The 23,542-nt window shown below is 40.9% G+C and overlaps 1 protein-coding gene across 1 annotated transcript in view; it reads left to right on the top strand.

The window, feature by feature from the left end:
* Positions 1-23,542, top strand: part of RhoGAP71E (Rho GTPase activating protein at 71E) — a gene marked incomplete in the record, with an annotated part of 184,455 nt that overhangs the window by 116,317 nt on the left and 44,596 nt on the right. Inside the window, 2 exon segments of the mRNA XM_070086688.1 lie at positions 16,225-16,302; positions 21,316-21,524. Of these exon segments, the coding sequence (XP_069942789.1) occupies positions 16,225-16,302; positions 21,316-21,524 (287 nt within the window).

Genomic DNA, 23,542 nt, shown 5'->3' with positions numbered 1-23,542 from the left:
AGCATTACTACAAAACATTAGAATTAGCCTGTCTTTCATAGGCTTGTGTCCTGGCAGTGCTTTTTCCTCCTGTGTAATGTAAGTCCTATTTGGCATTTTCTTCCAAAACCGGCCTGTTTCGTCACAATTAAACGCTTGTTAATTTTTCAGTGTCTATGTACTCCTTGAATTCCTGCACATATTTTTCACCCGCTTTTTGGTCACAACTGGCAGCCTCGCCATGCCTTATCACATGTGTATGCCACTACGATTCTTAAATCTCTCAAACCAACCTTTGCTGGCCTTAAATTCACTAACATCACCACTAGTTGCAGGCATTTTTTTTAATTAAATCTTCATGCAACTGCTTTGCCTTTTCACATATTATTGACTGAGAAACACTATTTCCTGATAATTCTTTCGTTTATCCACACCAACAACAGTCTCTCCATATCTTCAAGTACATATTTGTGATCTCTGTTTTGAAAGCATAATTGCACATTTCGTAACAACAGCTTCCTTGATTGCCTTTGTTTGCCAAGATAGTAGCGATGGTTTATTGGGGTTTGTTTTAGAACCTGGCCAGCTTGGAGGCATGCACTCCACTTTCAAATTTATTAATTATCTCTTTCTTCAATTCCATAGTAATTCTCACCCTTTTTACCACAGGGATGGCACTAGAAACTTTCTTGGGGCCCATGGTGGCTTATTTAGCAGTTACAAGCACTAAAAACACTGGAATAATACACAATGTATCGCAGGTACACTTGAAAGCATCCAGACTGGCTTGTAAACAATGGCACGCTAGCTGAAGGCAGGGCAGCTAAGGCGTGCTGAGGCTGGACGGACAGACGGATGCGTTCGGGACGAATGTCCTTACCCGAGTTTTTCATTGTTGTTCGAGCCAGTATTTTTATGCAAAAACACATCGTCTGTATTATCATTAGTCGATGCCATTGTTGGTCGAGGGTCCACTGTGATGATAATAATGGTAGTGAAGTGTACTCAAATGTAATTTAAATACAGCCTCGACTAACTTAACGATGGAGTTTCGTTCCTAAGACCACATCAGTAAACAAATTTATCGCTAAGTGAGGAGCATACTATGTATATTGTAGTGGATTTGCGTCAGCCAACTTTGATGTTGCTTTAATGTCACCTTTGCACCATTTATAAAATTTCTGGTATATATATTTTTAAATATTTATGCAGCAATTTACTGTACGTATATTGTAATATACTGTAATATAGGAGTGAAGAAGAGCAGAATGTAAGTGTGGGGGAGGTACGCGAGGCATTACGTAAAATGAAAGGGGGTAAAGCAGCTGGAACTGATGGGATCATAACAGAAATGTTAAAAGCAGGGGGGGATATAGAGTTGGAGTGGTTGGTACTTTTGTTTAATAAATGTATGAAAAAGGGGAAGGTACCTAGGGATTGGCAGAGAGTATGTATAGTCCCTTTATATAAAGGGAAAAGGGACAAAAGAGACTAAAAATTATAGAGGAATAAGTTTACTGAGTATACCAGGAAAAGTGTACGGTAGGGTTATAATTGAAAGAATTAGAGGTAAGACAGAATGTAGGATTGCGGATGAGCAAGAAGGTTTCAGAGTGGGTAGGGGATGTGTAGATCAAGTGTTTACATTGAAGCATATATGTGAACAGTATTTAGATAAAGGTAGGGAAGTTTTTATTGCATTTATGGATTTAGAAAAGGCATATGATAGAGTGGATAGAGGAGCAATGTGGCAGATGTTGCAAGTATATGGAATAGGTGGTGAGTTACTAAATGCTGTAAAGAGTTTTTATGAGGATAGTGAGGCTCAGGTAAGGGTGTGTAGAAGAGAGGGAGGCTACTTCCCGGTAAAAGTAGGTCTTAGACAGGGATGTGTAATGTCACCATGGTTGTTTAATATATTTATAGATGGGGTTGTAAAGGAAGTAAATGCTAGGGTGTTCGGAAGAGGGGTGGGATTAAATTTTGGGAAATCAAATTCAAAATGGGAATTGACACAGTTACTTTTTGCTGATGATACTGTGCTTATGGGAGATTCTAAAGAAAAATTGCAAAGGTTAGTGGATGAGTTTGGGAATGTGTGTAAAGGTAGAAAGTTGAAAGTGAACATAGAAAAGAGTAAGGTGATGAGGGTGTCAAATGATTTAGATAAAGAAAAATTGGATATCAAATTGGGGAGGAGGAGTATGGAAGAAGTGAATGTTTTCAGATACTTGGGAGTTGACGTGTCGGCGGATGGATTTATGAAGGATGAGATTAATCATAGAATTGATGAGGGAAAAAAGGTGAGTGGTGCGTTGAGGTATATGTGGAGTCAAAAAACGTTATCTATGGAGGCAAAGAAGGGAATGTATGAAAGTATAGTAGTACCAACACTCTTATATGGGTGTGAAGCTTGGGTGGTAAATGCAGCAGTGAGGAGACAGTTGGAAGCAGTGGAGATGTCCTGTTTAAGGGCAATGTGTGGTGTAAATATTATGCAGAAAATTTGGAGTGTGGAAATTAGGAAAAGGTGTGGAGTTAATAAAAGTATTAGTCAGAGGGCAGAAGAGGGGTTGTTGAGGTGGTTTGGTCATTTAGAGAGAATGGATCAAAGTAGAATGACATGGAAAGCATATAAATCTATAGGGGAAGGAAGGCGGGGTAGGGGTCGTCCTCGAAAGGGTTGGAGAGAGGGGGTAAAGGAGGTTTTGTGGGCAAGGGGCTTGGACTTCCAGCAAGCGTGCGTGAGCGTGTTAGATAGGAGTGAATGGAGACGAATGGTACTTGGGACCTGACGATCTGTTGGAGTGTGAGCAGGGTAATATTTAGTGAAGGGATTCAGGGAAACCGGTTATTTTCATATAGTCGGACTTGAGTCCTGGAAATGGGAAGTACAATGCCTGCACTTTAAAGGAGGGGTTTGGGATATTAGCAGTTTGGAGGGATATGTTGTGTATCTTTATATGTATATGCTTCTAAACTGTTGTATTCTGAGCACCTCTGCAAAAACAGTGATAATGTGCGAGTGTGGTGAAAGTGTTGAATGATGATGAAAGTATTTTCTTTTTGGGGATTTTCTTTCTTTTTTGGGTCACCCTGCCTCGATGGGAGTCGGCCGACTTGTTGAAAAAAAAAAAATATTGTAATAAACAGAATAGAGGAAATCAACACTAATGTACATTTAGATACACATACTGGTGAGAGAGCCTGTCATAAGTCATTAGTAAACGAGTATGTCACTAAGTGAGGAGAGGCTGTACTGTACATAGATTTAGGAACAATGTGAAAATGTGGAGGAAGTCTTGGAATAGCAAATAGCATATTTCTTGATAAGGAATAGCAATATGAAACACATGCCAGAAGTGAGAATGGTGAAGAATTGTAATAAAACATGACAAATTGTAGATGGTGCTATGGCAGTCCTCAGAAAAATAATAAGCCATGATTTATGTGGTGAAACAGGTATGTATTTAAGGTGGTAATAGAGAATAAGTGCGGATTGTGTACAACAAAGTGTTGTGCAGTGAGTAATGATTTTGAGCAGTGTGGAAAAATTGCTTTGTTTTGGCACACTAAGGAAGTTAAAATGATGCACAAGGATACTTGACTAGATGTATATTATTCACCCATTTGAATACAGAAAATATTTTGTTCATAAATATCTTGGCATTGAAAAAATTGAAGGACGTGCTAGTGATGGTATTGTTGCAGTTTTGTCTGATTACATAGACCTGTGGGATTCATATCGAGCTCCTTTAGCACATCGACTTCTAGACCTGTTAAAATGTGACGGGGCCATAAGCACCCTTTCTAAACTTCTCAGGTTCACCAACTATATATTACCGGTCTTTTTAAATTCACTCTTATTTCATGTCTACGGTTATTATTATATGTATACGAGGTCCTGTGTAAAAAAAGGAGATAACTTGCCTCCTTTTACCATGCACAAGATAACTATTATTCTAGGGTATGACATATTCCTTAGATAAATACTTCCTTTAAAGATATCAACACATATAGCACCATACTTTGGTATGCTAAACCACAGAATATTTAATAATGGTTTCAGAAAAACAGCTGTATATCAGAAACAAGCATTTTAATATTTACAGTATTTACAAGGTAGATACACAAAAATAAATTGTCGAGCTGTGTTACCTTTCGTGGCATAAATGCTATTCACTACAGTACCATTAAATAATGACAAAATCTCAGACTTGCCCTGTAATCACAGTAAAATTGCAGCCTGGGGTTTCATGAGCCCCTTACCACATGGCTGCTCCCAGTAATATTATTACAGTTGAACCTCAGCTTTCGTCTTCATTTCATTCCAGAGGGTCTGCCTCTTCAAGGGGGGCTCCTTGGCGTGGTGAAGAGGCTCTTGGTCTGAGGAATTAGCCCTGTCGGTCTTCTTCCTCAGACCGAACCTAATTACCCCCCATTCTCCCCTCCCCTATCCCATCCTCCCCTTTTTCCATTCCTCCTCCTCCTCCTCACCCCTCCCTTTTGCCCTTCCTCTTTTTAGCCTTCGTGATTTCTCCCACAGGTGCGCTAGTTCCTAGGTAGGGGAAAGGACACCGGGGTCCATCCCATTCCGTTGAGGTTTCTTGGCGGTGGCGTAGTTTGCCGTGGAATCTGGATTGCCTAGGGATGTCCCGATCCCTCTCCGGTATCCCGGAGTAGCTTTGGGTGTCTTTTGGGCGACGGGTGTATCTCTGGAAGCCACCTTTCGGATTCCGGGGGTGGTGGCTGAAGGAGGTATGCTTTGTGGCGGATATCCGGCCGCCCTCTCTTTTGTCCACCGAGGTAGCTCGGCAGATGTGAGGTTGCTATCCTAGATTGCTGGTTTACTGGCATGAAGGGTAGGGTATGGCACGGGTTCCATGCTGCATCTGCGCTACTAGCGGTGTCGAGTCCTCTTGGGCGCGGAGGGGGATTTCCGGCCCTTTCATTCCTCCTGGGAACTATTCCTCCCCGCTCCCCCCTTTTTTTATTCTTTTTTTTATTTTTATTTTCTTTTCTTCTTTCTTTTTTTTTCTTAAAAACAAAAAGCAAAGGAGTAACCTAACCATGGCAGCCCTAGTCCATGAAACCACTACCCCCGGGCCCCTTCTTGATACCGCACCCCATTCTGACCCTGCCTTGTGTTTAGACCACTCTTCGGACACTCCTGATGCCCCTGTACCTCTTGCTGGTGCTGTTTCCTCACCCGCTTCAGGTACCGGGGCTTCGACTGACTCCTTCGATTTGTCTGAACTCCGCTCTCCTTTGACTATGCTTCCGGCTTCTCCCTCTACGGTACGGCAATTTTCGAATCGCCCACCCATTTCCTGCCGGACCAACTCCGGTCCTACTCCTAAACGCCAACGTCAATCTCCTGATGATGCTCCGTCGTTACCTTCCCATTCTACTCGGAAACGACCGACACGTCAAGCACTCCCTCTCCACGCTCAGTTTCGGACCACACAATGGACTAAATTCTTTACTTTAAGACCAACTTCTTCTTCTGCCTACCTTTCTGACCATAGTATTGCCAAAGCGCTCCTGCGTCATGTTGGCAGAGATATTTCATTTCACGCTCTCAAGAGCGGTACGCGCATCGTCACTGTCCAGAATGCTACCCAAGCTCATGATCTTTCTCTCCTTTCGAATATCGATACTACTCCTATCACTATTGAAAAACATCTTTCTCTCAATTCTTGTAGTGGTACTGTCATTCTGCCCCATACCATAGTCCAACAGAATTTCCAGTCATGTGGCAATGACATTTTTGAACATCTGGAACTCCAGGATCTCCCAATCCTCAAAGTAGACACTTATGTCCTTCCTGCCCGGGGGCGGAGACGTTACCCTTGCAATGTGGCTCGTTTAACTTTTGACAGCCGAGAACTCCCGTCCTCTGTATATGTCGCGGGACATCGGTTACAAGTTCGAAAGGTGATACCTACACCGCAACAATGTAGAAATTGCTGGCGTTTTGGTCACCCAGCGAAATATTGCAGATCTATGGCCGAATGCCCAGTCTGTGGTGCCGACGACCATTCTAATACATCTTGCAGTCAACCTCCATCTTGCCTTAATTGTAATGAAGCTCACCCTTCGTACTCCCGCCGTTGCCAGGTCTACTTAAATGAACGTGAAATCCGTTGCCTCAAAGAGGCAGAAGGTCTCCCTTATGCTATGGCAGTTACTCATCTCCGCCTCCAAGGGAGACTACCCCGTGTTTCTTATTCTCGTGTTTCCAAACGTCCCCCCACTTCTGGGGTCCCATCTTCTGCAGCCTCCTCTGTTGTTACCCCTCCCATAGCCACTACGGCATCTAATCCTTTTGCTGTCCTTGGCTCTGACGTCCCGACTACAACTCAGTCTGTTCTCACATCTTCGCGTCCTTCCTCACAAGCCCCAGTATCGACAAGACCTCGTACGACACCTAATACCAATCGCCCCTCTACTCAGAAGTCAAAAAAATCCACATTGCTCAAATCTTCTTTGCCCCTTCCTTCCCTTCTTCCACCTCCACACTTTACCTTTCCAGTCTCTGTACCTAGTTCTTCCCCTCTCTCTGGCTCTATTACAAGTGTGGAGATTCACCCTCCTCCTCGTACTATGCCTTCCACCCCCGTCCCCTCCCAAGTTTCTCCCTCTTCTGTCACCTCCCAGGTTTCTACCTCTTCTGTCCCCCCCCACACTTCATCTCCAGTCCCTTACACTTTTCCCTCCCCCTCTACTTTGGTACAGTCCATTACTGTCCCAATCTTTACTCACCCTCCTCCTCCTATCTCCAATACGGTTTCCCATACATCTTTGAATTCAGAAACACTTGAAGCCATTTCAGAATATATTGCAGAGACTAAACCTTCAATGGACACTGATTCACTTCCTGTTCCTTCTCTTCCCTCTCCTCCATCTTCACAACCCCATTCTTCGCAACGCTCCGTTCCTTCGCTACTTGAACATCTTCCAATGCCACCACACGTTGACTTTTCTAACCCCTCTAGTCCGTAGGTGCCTTTACCTACAGATTCCTGATATTTTCTTCATCGCCAATCATGGCCTATTTACAGTGGAATATCCGCGGCCTCAGGGGTAATCGGGGTGAGCTTCAGATGTTGCTTTCCAGGTTTTCCCCTGTTGGTGCTTGCTTACAAGAACCAAAATTACACTCGGCTGTTTTCCAACCTATCTCAGGCTATAATTTATTGTATTCTTCGGATCCTTTCTCAGATGGGACCTTTAATGAAAGTGCCCTTCTTCTACGCAATGATATTCCGTACTGTCAACTATTTGTCCATACCTCGCTGCATTACACTGCAGCCCGTATCCACTTGAATAAGTGGTTTACAATATGTTCTTTATATCTCTCTCCTTCTCGAGCATTTTCTATCCCAGACTTTGCCTTTCTTGTTTCATCCTTACCACCACCACTTCTGTTACTTGGTGATTTTAATGCCCACCATTTCCTCTGGGGGGGGTCTCATTGTGACTCACGTGGCATTCAGTTGGAGGCTTTTCTTGCCTCTCACCCCCTCCATGTTTTAAATACGGGTACTCCCACCCATTTTGATCCTCGTACTCATACTCTCTCTTGCATCGCTCTATCAGTCTGCTCTTCCTCCACTGCACTAGACTTCACCTGGTCTGTTCTACCAGACTTACATGACAGCGATCATTTTCCGATCATTCTTACTTCTCCTTCCTATTCACCACCTTTCCGTAGCCCTCGCTGGCAATTTGATCGGGCAAATTGGGATCTTTACTCACACCTCACTGCTTTTAGTGAGGTTCCTTCTTCATCCTCCATTGATGAGCTCCTACACATCTTCTCGACATCAGTTTATACCGCAGCTTCTCATTCTATACCCCAAACCTCAGGCAGGCATTCTCAGAAGTGCGTGCCTTGGTGGTCTCCTGCTTGTGCTCGTGCAGTACGTTTGAAACGTGCTGCATGGGGCAGGTACCGGTACAATAGAACCGCTGAGACTTGTTGATTTTAAGCAGAAGCGTGCGATCGCTCGCCGTGTCATCCGTGAAGCTAAACGCACTTGTTGGCGAGACTATGTTTCCACCATCACCTCTGCTTCTTCTATGAGTGCAGTCTGGAAAAAAGTGAGGAAATTGAGTGGTAAATACTCTCCTGACCCGGCTCCTGTTCTACGGGTCACTGGTGTTGATATAGCAAACCCTCTCGACGTTGCCATTGAACTTGGCACACATCTGGTCCGTATTTCCCGAGGGCTCCATCTATGCCCCTCGTTTCTTTCCTCAAAGTCTGCCAGAGAGTTAGTACCCGAGGACTTTTCTTCTCTCGGAGAAGAACAGTATAATGTGCCTTTTACACTTCACGAACTGGAGGCAACGCTCTCAGCTTGCCGATCATCGGCAGCTGGGCCTGATGACATTCATATTCGTATGTTACAACATTTACATCGGTCAGCCCTTGTAGTCCTCTTACACCTCTTCAATCTTATTTGGGCACAAGGAGTTCTTCCCCAGCTGTGGAAATCTGCCATTGTTCTCCCTTTCCGCAAACCGGGTACTACAGGACATGATGCCTCCCACTATCGCCCCATCGCTCTTACAAGTGCAGTTTGCAAAGTGATGGAACGCCTCGTAAATCGACGTTTAATGTGGTATTTAGAGACTCGCAACAGTCTCTCCGCTAGTCAATATGGCTTTCGTAAGGGTCGTTCTACCATAGACCCCTTACTACGCTTGGATACGTATGTTCGTAATGCCTTTGCGAATAATCACTCAGTTATTGCCATATTTTTTGACCTTGAGAAGGCATATGACACAACTTGGAGGTATAATATTTTGGCCCAGGCCCATTCCTTAGGCCTCCGAGGCAATCTACCATCCTTCCTTAAGAACTTTTTAACTGACAGACATTTCCGTGTTCGAGTCAATAATGTTCTTTCCCCGGACTTCGTCCAAGCTGAAGGTGTCCCTCAGGGATGTGTTCTAAGCACAACACTTTTTCTCCTTGCTATAAATGATTTGGCCTCTGTTCTTCCACCCAATATTTGGTCATCACTCTATGTTGATGACTTCGCTATTGCTTGTGCAGGCGCTGACTGTCACCTTATTGCAGTTTCTCTCCAGCATGCGGTCGACCGTGTTTCCACTTGGGCCACCACACATGGGTTTAAATTTTCAAGTACCAAAACTCACCAAATTACTTTCACTAGACGCTCTGTTATCTCCGATCATCCTTTGTATCTCTATGGCTCCCGTATCCCCGAACGTGATACAGTCAGGTTTCTAGGCCTTCTCTTTGACCGTCGGTTAACCTGGAAACCTCACATTACCTCTCTGAAGGCAACTTGTCACAGCCGGCTAAACCTTCTTAAAACCCTTGCTCATCTTTCCTGGGGAGCTGATCGTCGAACTCTGCTTCGCCTACATTCAGCCCTCGTTTTATCGAAACTCGATTATGGTGACCAGATTTATTCCGCGGCCTCTCCTGCTACTCTCTCTAGCCTTAACTCTATCCATCACCAAGGCTTATGTTTGTGCCTTGGTGCTTTTCGCTCTTCCCCTGTTGAGAGCCTCTATACAGAAGCAAATGTTCCATCCTTGTCTGATCGCCGTGATGCCCATTGCCTTCGTTACTATGTACGCTCTCACGATCTACACAATCCTTCCATTTATAGAATGGTCACCGATATTAGTAGACATTCTTTATTCGTTCGCCGCCCCTGTTTGCTCCGTCCCTTTTCTCTTCGCCTACTTTCACTCTTGTCTTCCCTTCAGTTACCACCTTTATATGTTCATGTAGCATCTCACTTTTCCCTACCCCCCTGGGAAGTTCCAGCTGTTCGGATCTGTTCTTTCTCACTCCCTTGCTCGAAAGCTCAACTGCCTACGGTGGCTTCCCGCTCTCTTTTTCTTGATCACTTCCACTCCCATTCTCATGCCACCGCTGTGTACACAGATGGCTCTAAGTCTTCAGACGGCGTCGGATTCGCAGCAGTGTTTCCGGACAGCGTCGTACGAGGGCATTTACTATCTTCAGCTAGCATTTTTACTGCTGAACTGTATGCCATTCTTGCAGCACTTATTCGTATCGCATCTATGCCTGTGTCATCATTTGTAGTAGTCTCAGACTCCCTTAGTGCTCTACAAGCTATACGAAAATTTGATACATCTCATCCCCTAGTTCTCCGTATCCAACTTTGGCTACGCCGTATCTCTACCAAACATAAAGATATTGTTTTTTGTTGGGTCCCTGGTCATGTCGCCGTACAGGGCAATGAACAGGCAGACACTGCTGCGCGGTCAGCAGTATATGACCTACCAATTTCCTATCGAGGTGTTCCATTTCTGGACTATTTTGCTGCAATAGCTACCCACCTTCGCACCCGTTGGCAACAACGTTGGTCAACTCTGCTCGGTAACAAACTTCATTCTATTAAACCGAGCATAGGTTACTGGCCGTCTTCTTGTCATCAGTGCCGAGGTTGGGAGACCACTCTCTCCCGCCTTCGCATTGGCCACACTCGTCTTACTCATGGGTATCTCATGGAGAGGCACCCTGTTCCTCTCTGTGAGCAGTGTCAAGTTCCAGTATCGATTAGCCACATTCTGTTAGACTGCCCTCTCTATCAACGAGCACGCAGAATTTACCTCCAACGTCGTCTTCGTTCTCCTACTCTCTCTTTACCTTCCCTTCTTGCTGATGGACCCTCCTTTAATCCTGACTCTCTCATTGACTTCTTGACAACGACTGATTTACTCCACAAACTCTGATGATACTTTTCGCACTCCCCTCAGCCCTTTCTGGTTCAGTCTCTTGCTGCCCTTTACCCTTTCACCATCCACTGCCCCGCTGTTATCCGTAACCTGTTGCTCATCCATCTCCCTTTTGCCACCTGATGCCCTCGCTTCCTTCCTGCCCTGCAGCGCTGTATAGTCCTTGTGGCTTAGCGCTTCTTTTTGATTATAATAATAATAATCCAGAGGGTCTGACGAAAACCGAATTTGACGAAAACTGAAGCAATATTTCCCATAAGAAATTATGTAAATCCAATTAATCTGTTCCAGACTCCCAGAAATATTAACAAAAAAATAACATTTTATAGAGAATAACTATAGTTTTACATACAGAAATCAATGAGAAATAATTATAAAGCACTAATGAAATGGATAAATGAATATTTAAATCACTTTTACCTTTATTAAAGTCTCTTGTTGGAGTATGGAAGACGGCGAGGAGGAGAGAGGGAGGAGAGGTTATCTTTACCACCATCGATACCACCCTCTACCACCATTGAATTCTAACGTGTTTCTCACCTTCTTTAACAGAGGGCTGGCACTCGGAGCTTTCTTTGGCACTATGGTGCTTAATTTGCAGTCACACTCATTAAACAAGCACAAAAAACAATAGATTATTACAAAATGATTCGTATGAATGCACAGGGTAATGTTCACTCGGCAAGAAACAAAGCCAGACTGACTCAATGTGTGTGTGGGATGTGTTGTGTGGACGTGGGCAGACAAACATGTTCGGTACAGCAGACGAAAACCAAGGTGATGAACGAAAACTGGGACAATATTTTGGTGTAAAAAGTAGTCGAAAAGCGAACTTAACGAAAACTGAGGTTCCACTGTATTTCCAAGCACTCTCAGCGTTGTTGAACTGCAACATCATCAGGTAACAACCCCAGAGCACCTTTTATTTTCTGAATACCCCAAAAACTTGCCCACAAAGTACACAAGCACCTGCTTCTTGCCATGTTGGTTCAGAGTGAGTGGGGGGAGGGGGGGCTACAAAACCTAATCTCCCAGACAGAAAACAGAAGAGCATCATATTATTATAGGTAGTAGGTTAGTAGACAGCAACCACCCAGGGAGGTACTACCATCCTGTCAAGTAAGTGTAAAACGAAAGCCTGTAATTATTTTACATGATGGTAGGATTGCTGGTGTCTTTTGTCTCTCACAAATATGCAAGATTACAGGTACGTCTTGCTACTTCTACTTACACTTAGGTCACACTACACATACATGTACAAGCATATATATACACACCCCTCTGGGTTTTCTTCTATTTTCTTTCTAGTTCTTGTTCTTGTTTATTTTCTCTTATCTCCATGGGGAAGTGGAACAGAATTCTTCCTCCGTAAGCCATGCGTGTTGTAAGAGGCGACTAAAATGCCTGGAGCAAGGGGCTAATAACCCCTTCTATATAAATTACTAAATTTAAAAGGAGAAACTTTTGTTTTTCTTTTTGGGCCACCCTGCCTCAGTGGGATATGGCTGGTTTGTTGAAAGAAAGTAAGTAAGTTCTTGTTCTTATTACTTTTCCTTTTATATCCATGGGGAAGTGGAATAAGAATATTTCCTCCGTAAGCCATGTGTGTTGTAGAAGTCAACTAAAATGTGGGGAACAGAGAGCTAGTAACCCCTTTTCCTGTAATAATTACTAGAAAGGATAAGAACAAAATTGTCAATGTGGGATTTCTGAATGTGCGTGGATGTTGTGTGAGTGATATGAGAGATGATTGTAGATGTTATGAATGAGAAGAAGCTGGATGTCCTGGCTTTAAGTGAAACAAAGCTGAAGGGGGTGGAGAGTTTCAGTGGAGAGGAATAAATGGGATTAGGTCAGGGGTTTCAAATAGTTAGAGCTAAAGAATGAGTAGCAATAATGTTGAAGGATAAGCTATGGCAGGAAAAGAGGGACTATAAATGTATTAATTCAAAGATTATGTGGAGTAAAATAAAGGTTGGATGTGAAAAGTGGGTTATAGTAAGTGTATATGCACCTTGAGAAGAGAGATTTTGGGAAATGTTGAGTGAATGAGGGAAGTTTTGAACCAAGTATGAGAGTACTTGTGGTTGGGGATTTCAATGCTAAAGTGGGTAAAAATGTTGTGGAGGGAGTAGTAGGTAAATTTGGGGTTCCATGGGTAAATGAAAATGGGGAGCCTTTAATTAAGCTATGTGTAGAAAGAGGTTTGGTAATTAGTAATACATATTTTATGAAAAAGAGGATAAATAAATATACAAGGTATGATATAGCACATAATGAAAGTTTGTTAGATTACGTATTGGTGGATAAAAGGTTGATGGGTAGGTTCCAGGATGTACACGTTTATAGAGGGGCAACTGATATATCGGATCATTATTTAGTTGTTACAGTTAGAGTAAGAGGTAGATGGGACAAGAGGAAAATGGCAACAACAAGTAAGAGGGAGGTGAAAGTGTATAAATAAAGGGAGGAGGAAGTTCGAGTGAGATATTAGCAACTATTGGCAGAAAGGTGGGTTGGTGCAAGTGTGAATAGTGTGTGTGTGGGGGGGGGTTGAAGAGGGTTGGAATATTTTTAAAAATGCAGTATTAGAATGTGGGGCAGAAGTTTGTGGTTATAGGAGGGTGGGTGCAGGTGAAAAGAGGAGTGTTTGGTGGAATGATGAAGTAAAGGGTGTGATAAAAGAGTAAAAGGAAGCTTATGAGAGGTTTTTACAAAGCAGAAGTGTTATAAGAAGAGCAGAGTATATGGATAGTAAAAGATAGGTGAAGAGAGTGGTGAGAGAGAGTGCAAAAGGAAAGCAGATGATAGTGGGAGAGGCACTGTCAAGAAATTTTAATGAAAATGAGAAAATTTTTGGAGTGAGCTAAACAAGTTAAGAAAGCCTAGGGAACGAATGGATTTGTCAGTTAAAAACAGAGTAGGAGAGTTAGTAGATGGGGAGATGGAGTTATTGGGTAGAAGGCGAGAATACTTTGAGGAACTTTTAAATGTCGCCGAAGAAAGGGAGGCAGTAATTTCATGCACTAGCCAAGGAGGTATACCATCTTTTAGGAGTGAAGAAGAGCAGGATGTGAGTGTGGGGGAGGTATGTGAGGCATTACGTAGAATGAAATGGGGTAAAGCAGCTGGAACTGACGGGATCATGACATTGTTAAACGATCTAGTGTTGCAGTGGTTGGTATTTTTGTTTAATAAATGTATGAAAGAGGGGAAGGTACCTAGGGATTGGCAGAGAGCATGTATAGTCCCTTTATATAAAGGGAAGGGGGACAAAAGAGATTGTAAAAATTATAGGGGAATAAGTTTACCGAGTTTACCAGGAAAAGTGTACGGTAGGGTTGTTATTGTAAGAATTAGAGGAAAGACAGAATGTAGGATTGCGGATGAGCAAGGAGGTTTTAAAGTGGGTAGGGGATGTGTAGATCAAGTGTTTATATTGAAGCATATACGTGAACATTATTTAGATATAGGTAGGGAAGTTTTCATTGCATTTATGGATTTAGAAAAGGCGAATGATAGTGGATAGGGGAGCACTGTGGCAGATGTTGCAAGTATATGGAATAGGTTGTAAGGTACTAAATGCTGTAAAGAGTTTTTATGAGGATAGTGAGGCTCAGGTTAGGGTGTGTAGAAGAGAGGGAGACTACTTCTCGGTAAAAGTAGGTCTTAGACAGGGATGTGTAATGTCACCATGGTTGTTTAATATATTTATAGATGGGGTTGTAAAAGAAGTAAATGCTAGGGTGTTCGGGAGAGGGGTGGGATTAAATTATGGGGAATCGAATACAAAATGGGAATTGACAGTTAGTTTTTGCTGACGATACTCTGCTTATTGGAGATTCTGAAGAAAAATTGCAAAGGTTAGTGGACGAGTTTGGGAGTGTATGTAAAGGTAGAAAGTTGAAAGTGAACATACAAAAGAGTAAGGTGATAAGGGTATCAAATGATTTAGATAAAGAAAAATTGGATATCAAATTGGGGAGGAGGAGTATGGAAGTGAATGTTTTCGGGTATTTGGGAGTTAACGTGTCAGCAGATGGATTTATGAAGGATGAGGGTAATTATAGAATTGATGAAGGAAAAAAGTTGAGTGGTGTGTTGAGGTATATGTGGAGACAAAAAGCATTATCTATGGAGGCAAAGAAGGGAATGTATGAAAGTATAATAGTACCAACACGCTTATATGGGTATGAAGCTTTGGTTGTAAATGCTGCAGCGAGGAGGCGGTTGGAGGCAGTGGAGATGTCCTGTCTAAGGGCAATGTATCAATGTGTGGTGTAAATGTTATGCAGAAAATTCGGAGTGTGGAAATTAAGAGAAGGTGTGGAGTTAATAAAAATATTAGTCAGAGGGCTGAAGAGGGGTTGTTGAGGTGGTTTGGTCATTTAGAGAGAATGGATCAAAGTAGAATGACATGGAGAATGTGTAAATCTATAGGGGAACGAAGGCGGGGTAGGGGTCGTCCTCATACAGGTTGGAGGGAGGGGGTAAGGAGGTTTTGTGGGAGATGGGCTTGGACTTCCAACAAGCGCGTGCGAGCGTGTTAGGAGTAAATTTTGACGAATGGTATTTGGGACATGACGAGCTGTTGGAGTGTGAGCAGGGTAATATTTAGTGAAGGGATTCAGGGAAACCGGTTGTTTTTATATAGCCGGACTTGAGTCCTGGAAATGGGAAGTACATACAATGCCTTCACTTTAAGGAGGGGTTTAGGATATTGGCAGTTGGGAGGGATATGTTGTGTATCTTTATACGTATACTGCAAAAACAGTGATTATATGTAAGTGAGGTGAAAGTGTTGAATGATGATTAAAGTATTTTCTTTTTGGGGATTTTCTTTTGGGTCACCCTGCCTCGGTGGGAGACGGCCGATTTGTTTAAAAAAAAAAAATTAAAACAAACTAATTCATCATTACTCTCTTGTTTTCTTGCAGTTAAACATCAATTAACGTGCATTATGTTGTTACAAAAATGTTATTTCATATTGCACAGGATAATTGAATATCTAAATATATTTTTATTTATTATTTTTACCTTAAAGATTGATGAATATCATTTCCTATGGTGGTGTATATAGTTTCCCAGCCTCCTTAACATACAAGTGATGAGATCTTATGCTAAGTCAAGCCAGGTGTACCTTAATGACTCGCCACAGTTCATCTTTCACAAACACTGCATTGAAATCCTAAATTCTACTCATTAGCCATAACTGCTATCTACATAACAGGTATAAATAGGAATGGACTGGCATGAGGCTTTAAAATGAATGGTACTAATATAGTAGTATATGCTAAATATGGTAAGCATTATTCTGAATTTGATAAATAAACTAATATAATGTACTCTTCTAGAGTGTTTGGTGATGATAGGTTTTATTTATAAATGCCATGACTAGCTGAGACAAATGAAATCTAAATTTGGCATCACAGACTTAGCCTGGTAGTCTTATGAAGTGCTAATGATTTCTCCTCATGATTCCTCTTCCATCAGGCCAGCTCTCACTTGAAGCAGAAAAAACTTGGCTTCAGTATGAATCGGAGCGCTGGGGTCTCAAGTTCAACCTTGAAGGTAGCCATTAAAGAAATAGAGTAGCATTTACTTTTAGTCAGTTGCTGTTATTGTAGCACATTACTGTTGCTTGATGTACATCATTCTGTCTTTTAGTTGCATCCCTACATGGGACAAATTCCTTTTCTGATTACAAAAATTATTATAACAACATGGTAAAAGATGTAACAGTACAAGTCTCTGCATATAATATCAAGTTATCATAACATGAAATTCCCTGGTAGATGATTTGGGCCTGGTGGCCCTGGTACCCCACATTTCCCTGGTCTTATTCCTTACGACCTCATCTTGTGGCAGTTTGTGAAAGATTTTTTTCAAGATACCAGTACCTAATATTAAAACACTTCATACTAGAATAAATGATGGCATCAGAAATCACTTGATATGTTGACCCATACACAAATGAGCCGGGATTTCATATGTTTTATGGCCCACAAAAGGTGCACATATTGAGGCTACGTAGATCAGACAACAGTGAAGCTATAAAAAAACTATTACATTGGGTATCCCACAGAAAACTGCATTTTTTATTTACCATTTTGTTGTAAGACATGTTTAAAATCTGAAAAGGACTTTGTGGACACTTAGTTGGTGTTTCTTAGGGCCCTTGAAATGTACTTCTTGGTAAAATAGGTGTTGGTGACTGGACTACTAGTGAAATGCTTGATGCACATTAATATAATCAAATGTACCTCCCAAAATGCTGATGCTCTGGTAATACTGCTTTACCATGTGGCTTGAGCTGTCATAGTTGTCCTTTTAGTATGTGAAAACCAAGCTTTGCATGTTAAGAGTATGTTAAAGTTTAGTAAGAAAACCAAAATACAAAAAAGGTGCATATGCACCTTTACAAAATGCTTCCATTATTTATTTATTAATTTCTCAACAAAATTTTCGGGAATCAGAAATGCATATTATGCCAGAAATTTAGTGTTACGAAGTTGGTAATTGTTTTCACTATTGTGAAAAATTAAAGAATAAAAATAAAATTTCAAACGTATTACCCTGAGAAACAAAGTTTGACAAGATATTTGAGTGATTAGTGATTTACATAATAGTAAAATAGTTTTTTCTATGGATGGGATGTGAAGCTTTAGAAGGAAGGTGCTTTGTGTTAGTTTCCTTCCTTTATTATGATGTATGAAGCATTGATACATCAGTGATAGTTTTATGTACCTCATTAGAGACTTTCTAACATTCCACAGGACCAATTTACCTTTCAGGATTTGACCACCAAAAACACATTTTTTTGTTTGTTAACCAGTGCTTTGGGTTTATCAAACTTTTAATTGGATTTCTATCAAACTTTTAATTTTGAACCCTTATGTCTTTACGAATGGTTGTGAAAAATGGAACATCATACCTTCCTTGCCACTTGAACGCAAATGTGTTATTGGCATAAAACTTTTGCAATTCATTTTTTCCTGCCCCTTTTGCCAATAAAGACATAGGTTTAATTTTAAATTAGGTTGTGCCAAAATTCTGTGATAATGGCATGAAGGCATTACTAATAATTTCTGCAACTTCTGGATTGAAAAACATGGGAAAAATAGGGTTACGTTCCTCAGACCTGCATGAGAGAGAGAAAAAAAATTAGAGGAAAATAGTTTTTCCCTCCCAACATTGTCAATGATGATGCTCTGTGGTGAAATGCCTGAAGTCTAACGAAGTTTAGACAATTAAAAGAGTACATTAGCCAAGAAATGGTTACATTAGTATGTACTGTATATTATTTGTTACTTACCTTCAAGTTAAGTTCAGGGTGGAGAGAGCAGCTGTGGTCCTATTAAGCTGAGGTTAGAGATTGGGACTTTTTTGATGTTGAAGGTTGGAGCTCTTGTGTTGATGCAGCTTCATCAGTTGGTTGCAGTGAAGTACTCAGGTACTCTGTCATATGATGCTTGTTTGTTTTACCCTGCAGTTCTTTATACAACAGACAATAAGGTCCAAGCATCTGTTTTAGAGCATGTTTTACAACACTGCTTTGAGATGAGTCATGGTCCTTTCCAGCAAACAAGTCTGCAACTTACGAACAGTTTGCAGTGACACTTCATTCTCATTTTTCTGTTCTCTGCAGTTGAGAATTTAATTAATGCAATGTTTCCCCTGCACTTGTGCAACATTTGTGTATCTTTATTCTGAAAACATTTCACCAGCCAGTGGCTTCTTCAGTCAAATGCAGAGAAAGGTGGAAGATGAGGAAGAGTTTGAGGTAATCAGTCCACCAGCCTGGACTGAACAAATTGGCTAAGGGACTGATTACCTCCAACTCCACATCTTTCACCTTCCTCTGCATTGGACTGAGGAAGCCACTGGCTGGTGAATTTTTTTTTTTCTTTTTTTCCAACAAGTCGGCCGTCTCCCACCGAGGCAGGGTGACCCAAAGAGAAAGAAAATACCCCAAAAGAAAACACTTTCATCATCATTCAACACTTTCACCTCACTCACACATAATCACTGTTTTTGCAGAGGTGCCCAGAATACAACAGCTTAGAAGTATATACATAAAAATACACAATGTATCTCTCCAAACTGCTGGTAAAATGTCTCCAGAATAAAGATGCCCAAATGTTGCACAAGTGTCTCATTATCAACTTGTCAGTTTTCCAAACCATTCATTCAAACAAATTTCTTCTGTAGTTGGCTCTTCATCATCATCTTTCAAGAGTTCATTGATGTTATCTTGCTGCATATCTTCAAATCCCTCACCTGGCACACTCCTACCCAGACCATCAGTTTCCTGAACTTAACTTTCCACGCCTTATATTTCTTTAACCAGCATTTATTGTTGATCTTGGGTAATGATCCTGTGTCTTTTTCACGTAAAGGAGTGCATCTTCAATATTAAATTTGTGCCAGGACTCTTGACATTATACTGTCTGCGTCAGTTGCTGCTACTAGTTTACCGAGCACACTGTGTGTACTGGCATTTGAATGTTTTGACAACTCAGTCCAGTGGTTGTATCAAGGATGTTGTATTTGGCTGCAACAAGACAATATTGGCACCTGGTTCCACATCCTTCAGGATTTGTAGATGACTATGACAATTATCAAGGATGAGATCCCTGTATGCAAGATTTTTCAGGCACAGGTGCATCCTCATTTCAGGAATTAAGTGAAGAAGGCCTTGGTCATCTATGCAATGGTGCTGGACGTTCAGATAACAGGCAAGGGATTTTTGGAGTGATAAACCAGCAAGGGTTTACATTTAAAGTCCCCTGATGCATTACTACAAAGAAGCAAGCTGAAATGGTCTTTTGCAGCCTTGAATTTGTGAGCAGTTTTCTCATTTGGTAATGTGTGTTCTGGATGGCATCTTCCAGAACAAACCTGTCTCATTCAGGCTTGTAGCCATCCTCAGAGATAGTGCTAATTACCTCAGCCAAGAACTTTCCTGAGGTCAGCAAAGGCACTTACACAAATAACCCGCACATAGAAGAGAGGAGCTTATGACGACGTTTCGGTCCGACTTGGACCATTTACAAAGTCACACTAACAAGAAGTGGAGCAGGACGGGTATATGTAGGCAGGAAGTAGTAGTGGTGGTAGCAGCAGCAGTAGTAGTAGTAGTAGTGGGGAATTGAGGAGGAGGAGCCAGTCAAATACAAATAAAAGGGAAGCACTGCAAGGGAGCTAGGTGCCCACAGAGGGAGAGCAAGAACACAGAGGTGGGGGAGAGGGGAAGTAATGAAATAAATAATGAAGGAACAGAAACACAAGACAAGAAAGAAAGGCAGCCCAGAAGAAAAAGAGGAAAGGAGAAGAGGGAGAAGAAGAAAAAAGGAGGAATCAGGTTAAGTCACGGGTGTTCTGAAGTTTGGAGCATTTTACAATGTAGTGGGAGAGGAAGGCATCTACAGAGACGAAGCCAGGACTAAGATTCATACAGGGAAAGTTGTGTATTAGGGAGGATTCAACCAGACGGCGACTGTTAAAGTTGGAAGTAGGGAAGACAGTTTTAGCAGAAGACCAGTCAATAGGATGGCTGTGATCTCTGATGTGACAGAAAAGAGCATTATTAGTGTCGGCAAGCCTAACACTATTTTTGTGCTCCCTAAGTCTGTCAGAAAGAGGTCAACCAGTTTCTCCAAAGTATTGAAGAGGACAGTAGGAGCAAGAAATAGAGTAGACACCAGGAACATCTGTAGAGGGAGGAGAGGTATGAACAAGATTAGTGCGAAGAGTGTTAGTCTGGCGGAAAGTAAGCTTGATGTCTAAGGGATGGAGAGAATTGCTGAGATTAGAAAGACTGGAAATGTAGGGAAAGCAGAGGACAGAAGAGCTCTCTTCCCAGAGAAGTTTATATTATGCAAACCACTGTGCATTTTTAAATCTATTAAACCATCCAAAACTAAATGTGCACTTATTTTTGAACTGTCCTTTCTCATACACCATTTTATAGTATGATGAGGCTTTTTTCCTAATAATAAGGGCATCACGTGCTACATCTTTCTTTGCTTTTCATTCCACACATTTGGTAAACTTTGTTTTATTTAACTGTATTGCTCTGTTACTCATTCTTTTCACTGTGTAACATTGAGGATTACATATTGCACAAGCCTTTATCTTTGCCTTAAATTGACCAAATTATTGATTCTCTAACACCAAACACTCATGCCATCTCCACAATATATGCACCACCCTTCAGCTTTTCAATTACTTTCAATTTTTTTCATAACCGTCAGTTTCACATTTAATCATCTTCCCTGCTTCATAAACAGGGAAGAAGATTTCTTTTGGCCAGTGTTTTATAAACATTGGTGACTGAGAGAAGCAACATTCAAGGATATGCCTGATTTTCAAAATAAAAAAGGCTGTACACTACTGTGAAGAGTTCCTTTTCATTTAGAAGAATTATTGCTGTTTAGCCATGGTGGTTACATATCTATATACTGTACAGTACTTGAATATTCTTTTCTCCTGCTCTTTGATTATATATTTGTACCAACACAATTAAATTTCAAAATATGTGAATCTCTGATCTTTTTTTCTATAATTATGTATTTATTTTAGCTATGGCTTGTCAGGAAGAATCACAGTCCACCCCAGCATTGATTCACATTCCTGAGAGCAGCAGTGGTATGACCTTCGTGGGAGGAGGTGGCAGTGAAATGGGGGCTGTGGGCGGGGCAGGAGGGCCAGGTTCTGGAGTACCAGAAAACAATTTACGTGAATCTTGCACTCGCCTTTCTATTTCACTGGAGGAAAATGGCTTATATAAGGTATGTACAACAACACAGATGTATATGTAAAATATGGCTTAAGTATGTTCTCCTAGATAAAATTGCTTAAATAATTATGTACTTAATACTGTAATGCAGCTATTACTAATGTAAATATGCTTCTATGGAATGATGCAGTACATGATAGAACACTTAATTTAACCAATTTTACAGGAGTAGAGGCACAGGTAATAGCTAGGTAAGACATGGGCTGTTCATTCTGGTTAAACTAATCGCCTGAAAATAAGATTTTTAGAAATACAGTACCATAATACCATTTATTCATTAAGTTGGCATTAGACTGAAATGTGACAAGCACATTTGGAAATATACTGGTAGCAAGGAATCCATTTATTGCCATGTTTCACCGTTGTATGAAACTAGGGTGATTTTTTTAAATTATTCCCTGTTACCATTGTTTTTATTTCCATTTAGTATTAGTTTACGATATTGTCTGCCTATAAACTAATTTTGTGTATTTACTAAATATGCACTCCTTTAAACAATAAAAGAAGAATTTTATCTTGAAAATACAGGTAAACCTTCAATATAACAAACTTTTAAAATGTGCAAAATCCACTGGATAAATTGCATATATAACTTCGTTTTTTGTAAAATAACTGCAAATTGTGTTTAGGGTATTAGGTGTGCAGTAAAGTTTGTCAGTGCTTTCTTTATTTTTTAATATTATGGTATAACACACTTGAAGAATCCCACTTTTAGTCGTCTGTTATATCAAGGGGTTACTGTATAGGCAAAAACCATTTGAACTAATTTATCTTCATTTCATTGCTCTTCCCTGGGAGTTACTGTACATATAACTGTTGCTAGAATGGAAGCTTTCAAAGATATCAAGAGACTTTTAGCACCATGGCTTTTTAGATATAAGCAAGGTACTGTATTTCCAAATGTTTCTCTGTTGCTTACTAGTAAATAAAAAGCTGAATTGTAAAAGGTTCCTTCATAGTATTTGTACCATGTATTATTTTTTAGGTTTCAGTATGTTTCATAGGAACAAGACAATCAGATGATGTATAGTTGAAAAGGATTCACAAGAAAATAAATTTTAATGAAATCTCTAACAAGAATATATGTAGAGGAAGACTAATTATTATGTGAAAAAATGGAAAGAGGAAGTGTGAGAGATTACCTGTATGTAGCTACAGGAGTAGAGCTATGTTTGTCGTGTTCTGTCTTCAGTACAGTATTTGTTGTAAAAAAATTTTTAGTTTTCAGAAGTAGCAGCACTTGCTACCTGTTTTTGTAAACCATACCATTGTTCTGCCACTGTTTGTAAAATAAGACTAGTATAGGTAGTAGGTTGGTAGACAGCAACCACCCAGGGAGGTACTACCGTCCTGCCAAGTGAGTGTAAAACGAAAGCCTGTAATTGTTTTACATGATGGTAGGATTGCTGGTGTCTTTTGTCTGTCTCATAAATATGCAAGATTACAGGCATGTCTTGCTACTTCTACTTACACTTAGGTCACACTACACATACATGTACACATTTATTTATACACACTTATCTGAGTTTTCTTTGATTTTATCTTAATAGTTCTTGGTCTTATTACTTTTCCTTTTATATCCATGGGGAAGTGGAATAAGAATCTTTCCTCCGTAAGCCATGCGTGTTGTAAAAGTCAATTAAAATGCCGGGAACAATGGGCTAGTAACCCCTTTTCCTGTAAAGATTACTAAGAATAAGAAGAAGAAAATTGTCAAAGTGGGAAGTCTGAATGTGCATGGATATTGTGCAAATGAATAAGAAAGAGATGATTGTGGATGTTATGAATGAGAAGAAACTGGATGTCCTGGCTTTAAGTGAAACAAAGCTGAAGGGGGTGGGAGAGTTTCAATGGAGAGGAATAAATGGGATTAGGTCAGGGGTTTCAAATAGTTAGAGCTAAAGAAGGAGTAGCAATAATGTTGAAGGATAAGCTATGGCAGGAAAAGAGGGACTATAAATGTATTAAGTCAAGGATTATGTGGAGTAAAATAAAGATTGGATGTGAAAA

This window comes from Cherax quadricarinatus, chromosome 19, assembly GCF_038502225.1.
Source record: "Cherax quadricarinatus isolate ZL_2023a chromosome 19, ASM3850222v1, whole genome shotgun sequence".
Classification (NCBI taxonomy): Eukaryota; Metazoa; Arthropoda; class Malacostraca; order Decapoda; family Parastacidae; genus Cherax; species Cherax quadricarinatus.
The sequence above is the reverse complement of the archived record's forward strand: the minus strand, read 5'-3'. Positions and strand labels throughout refer to the sequence as shown.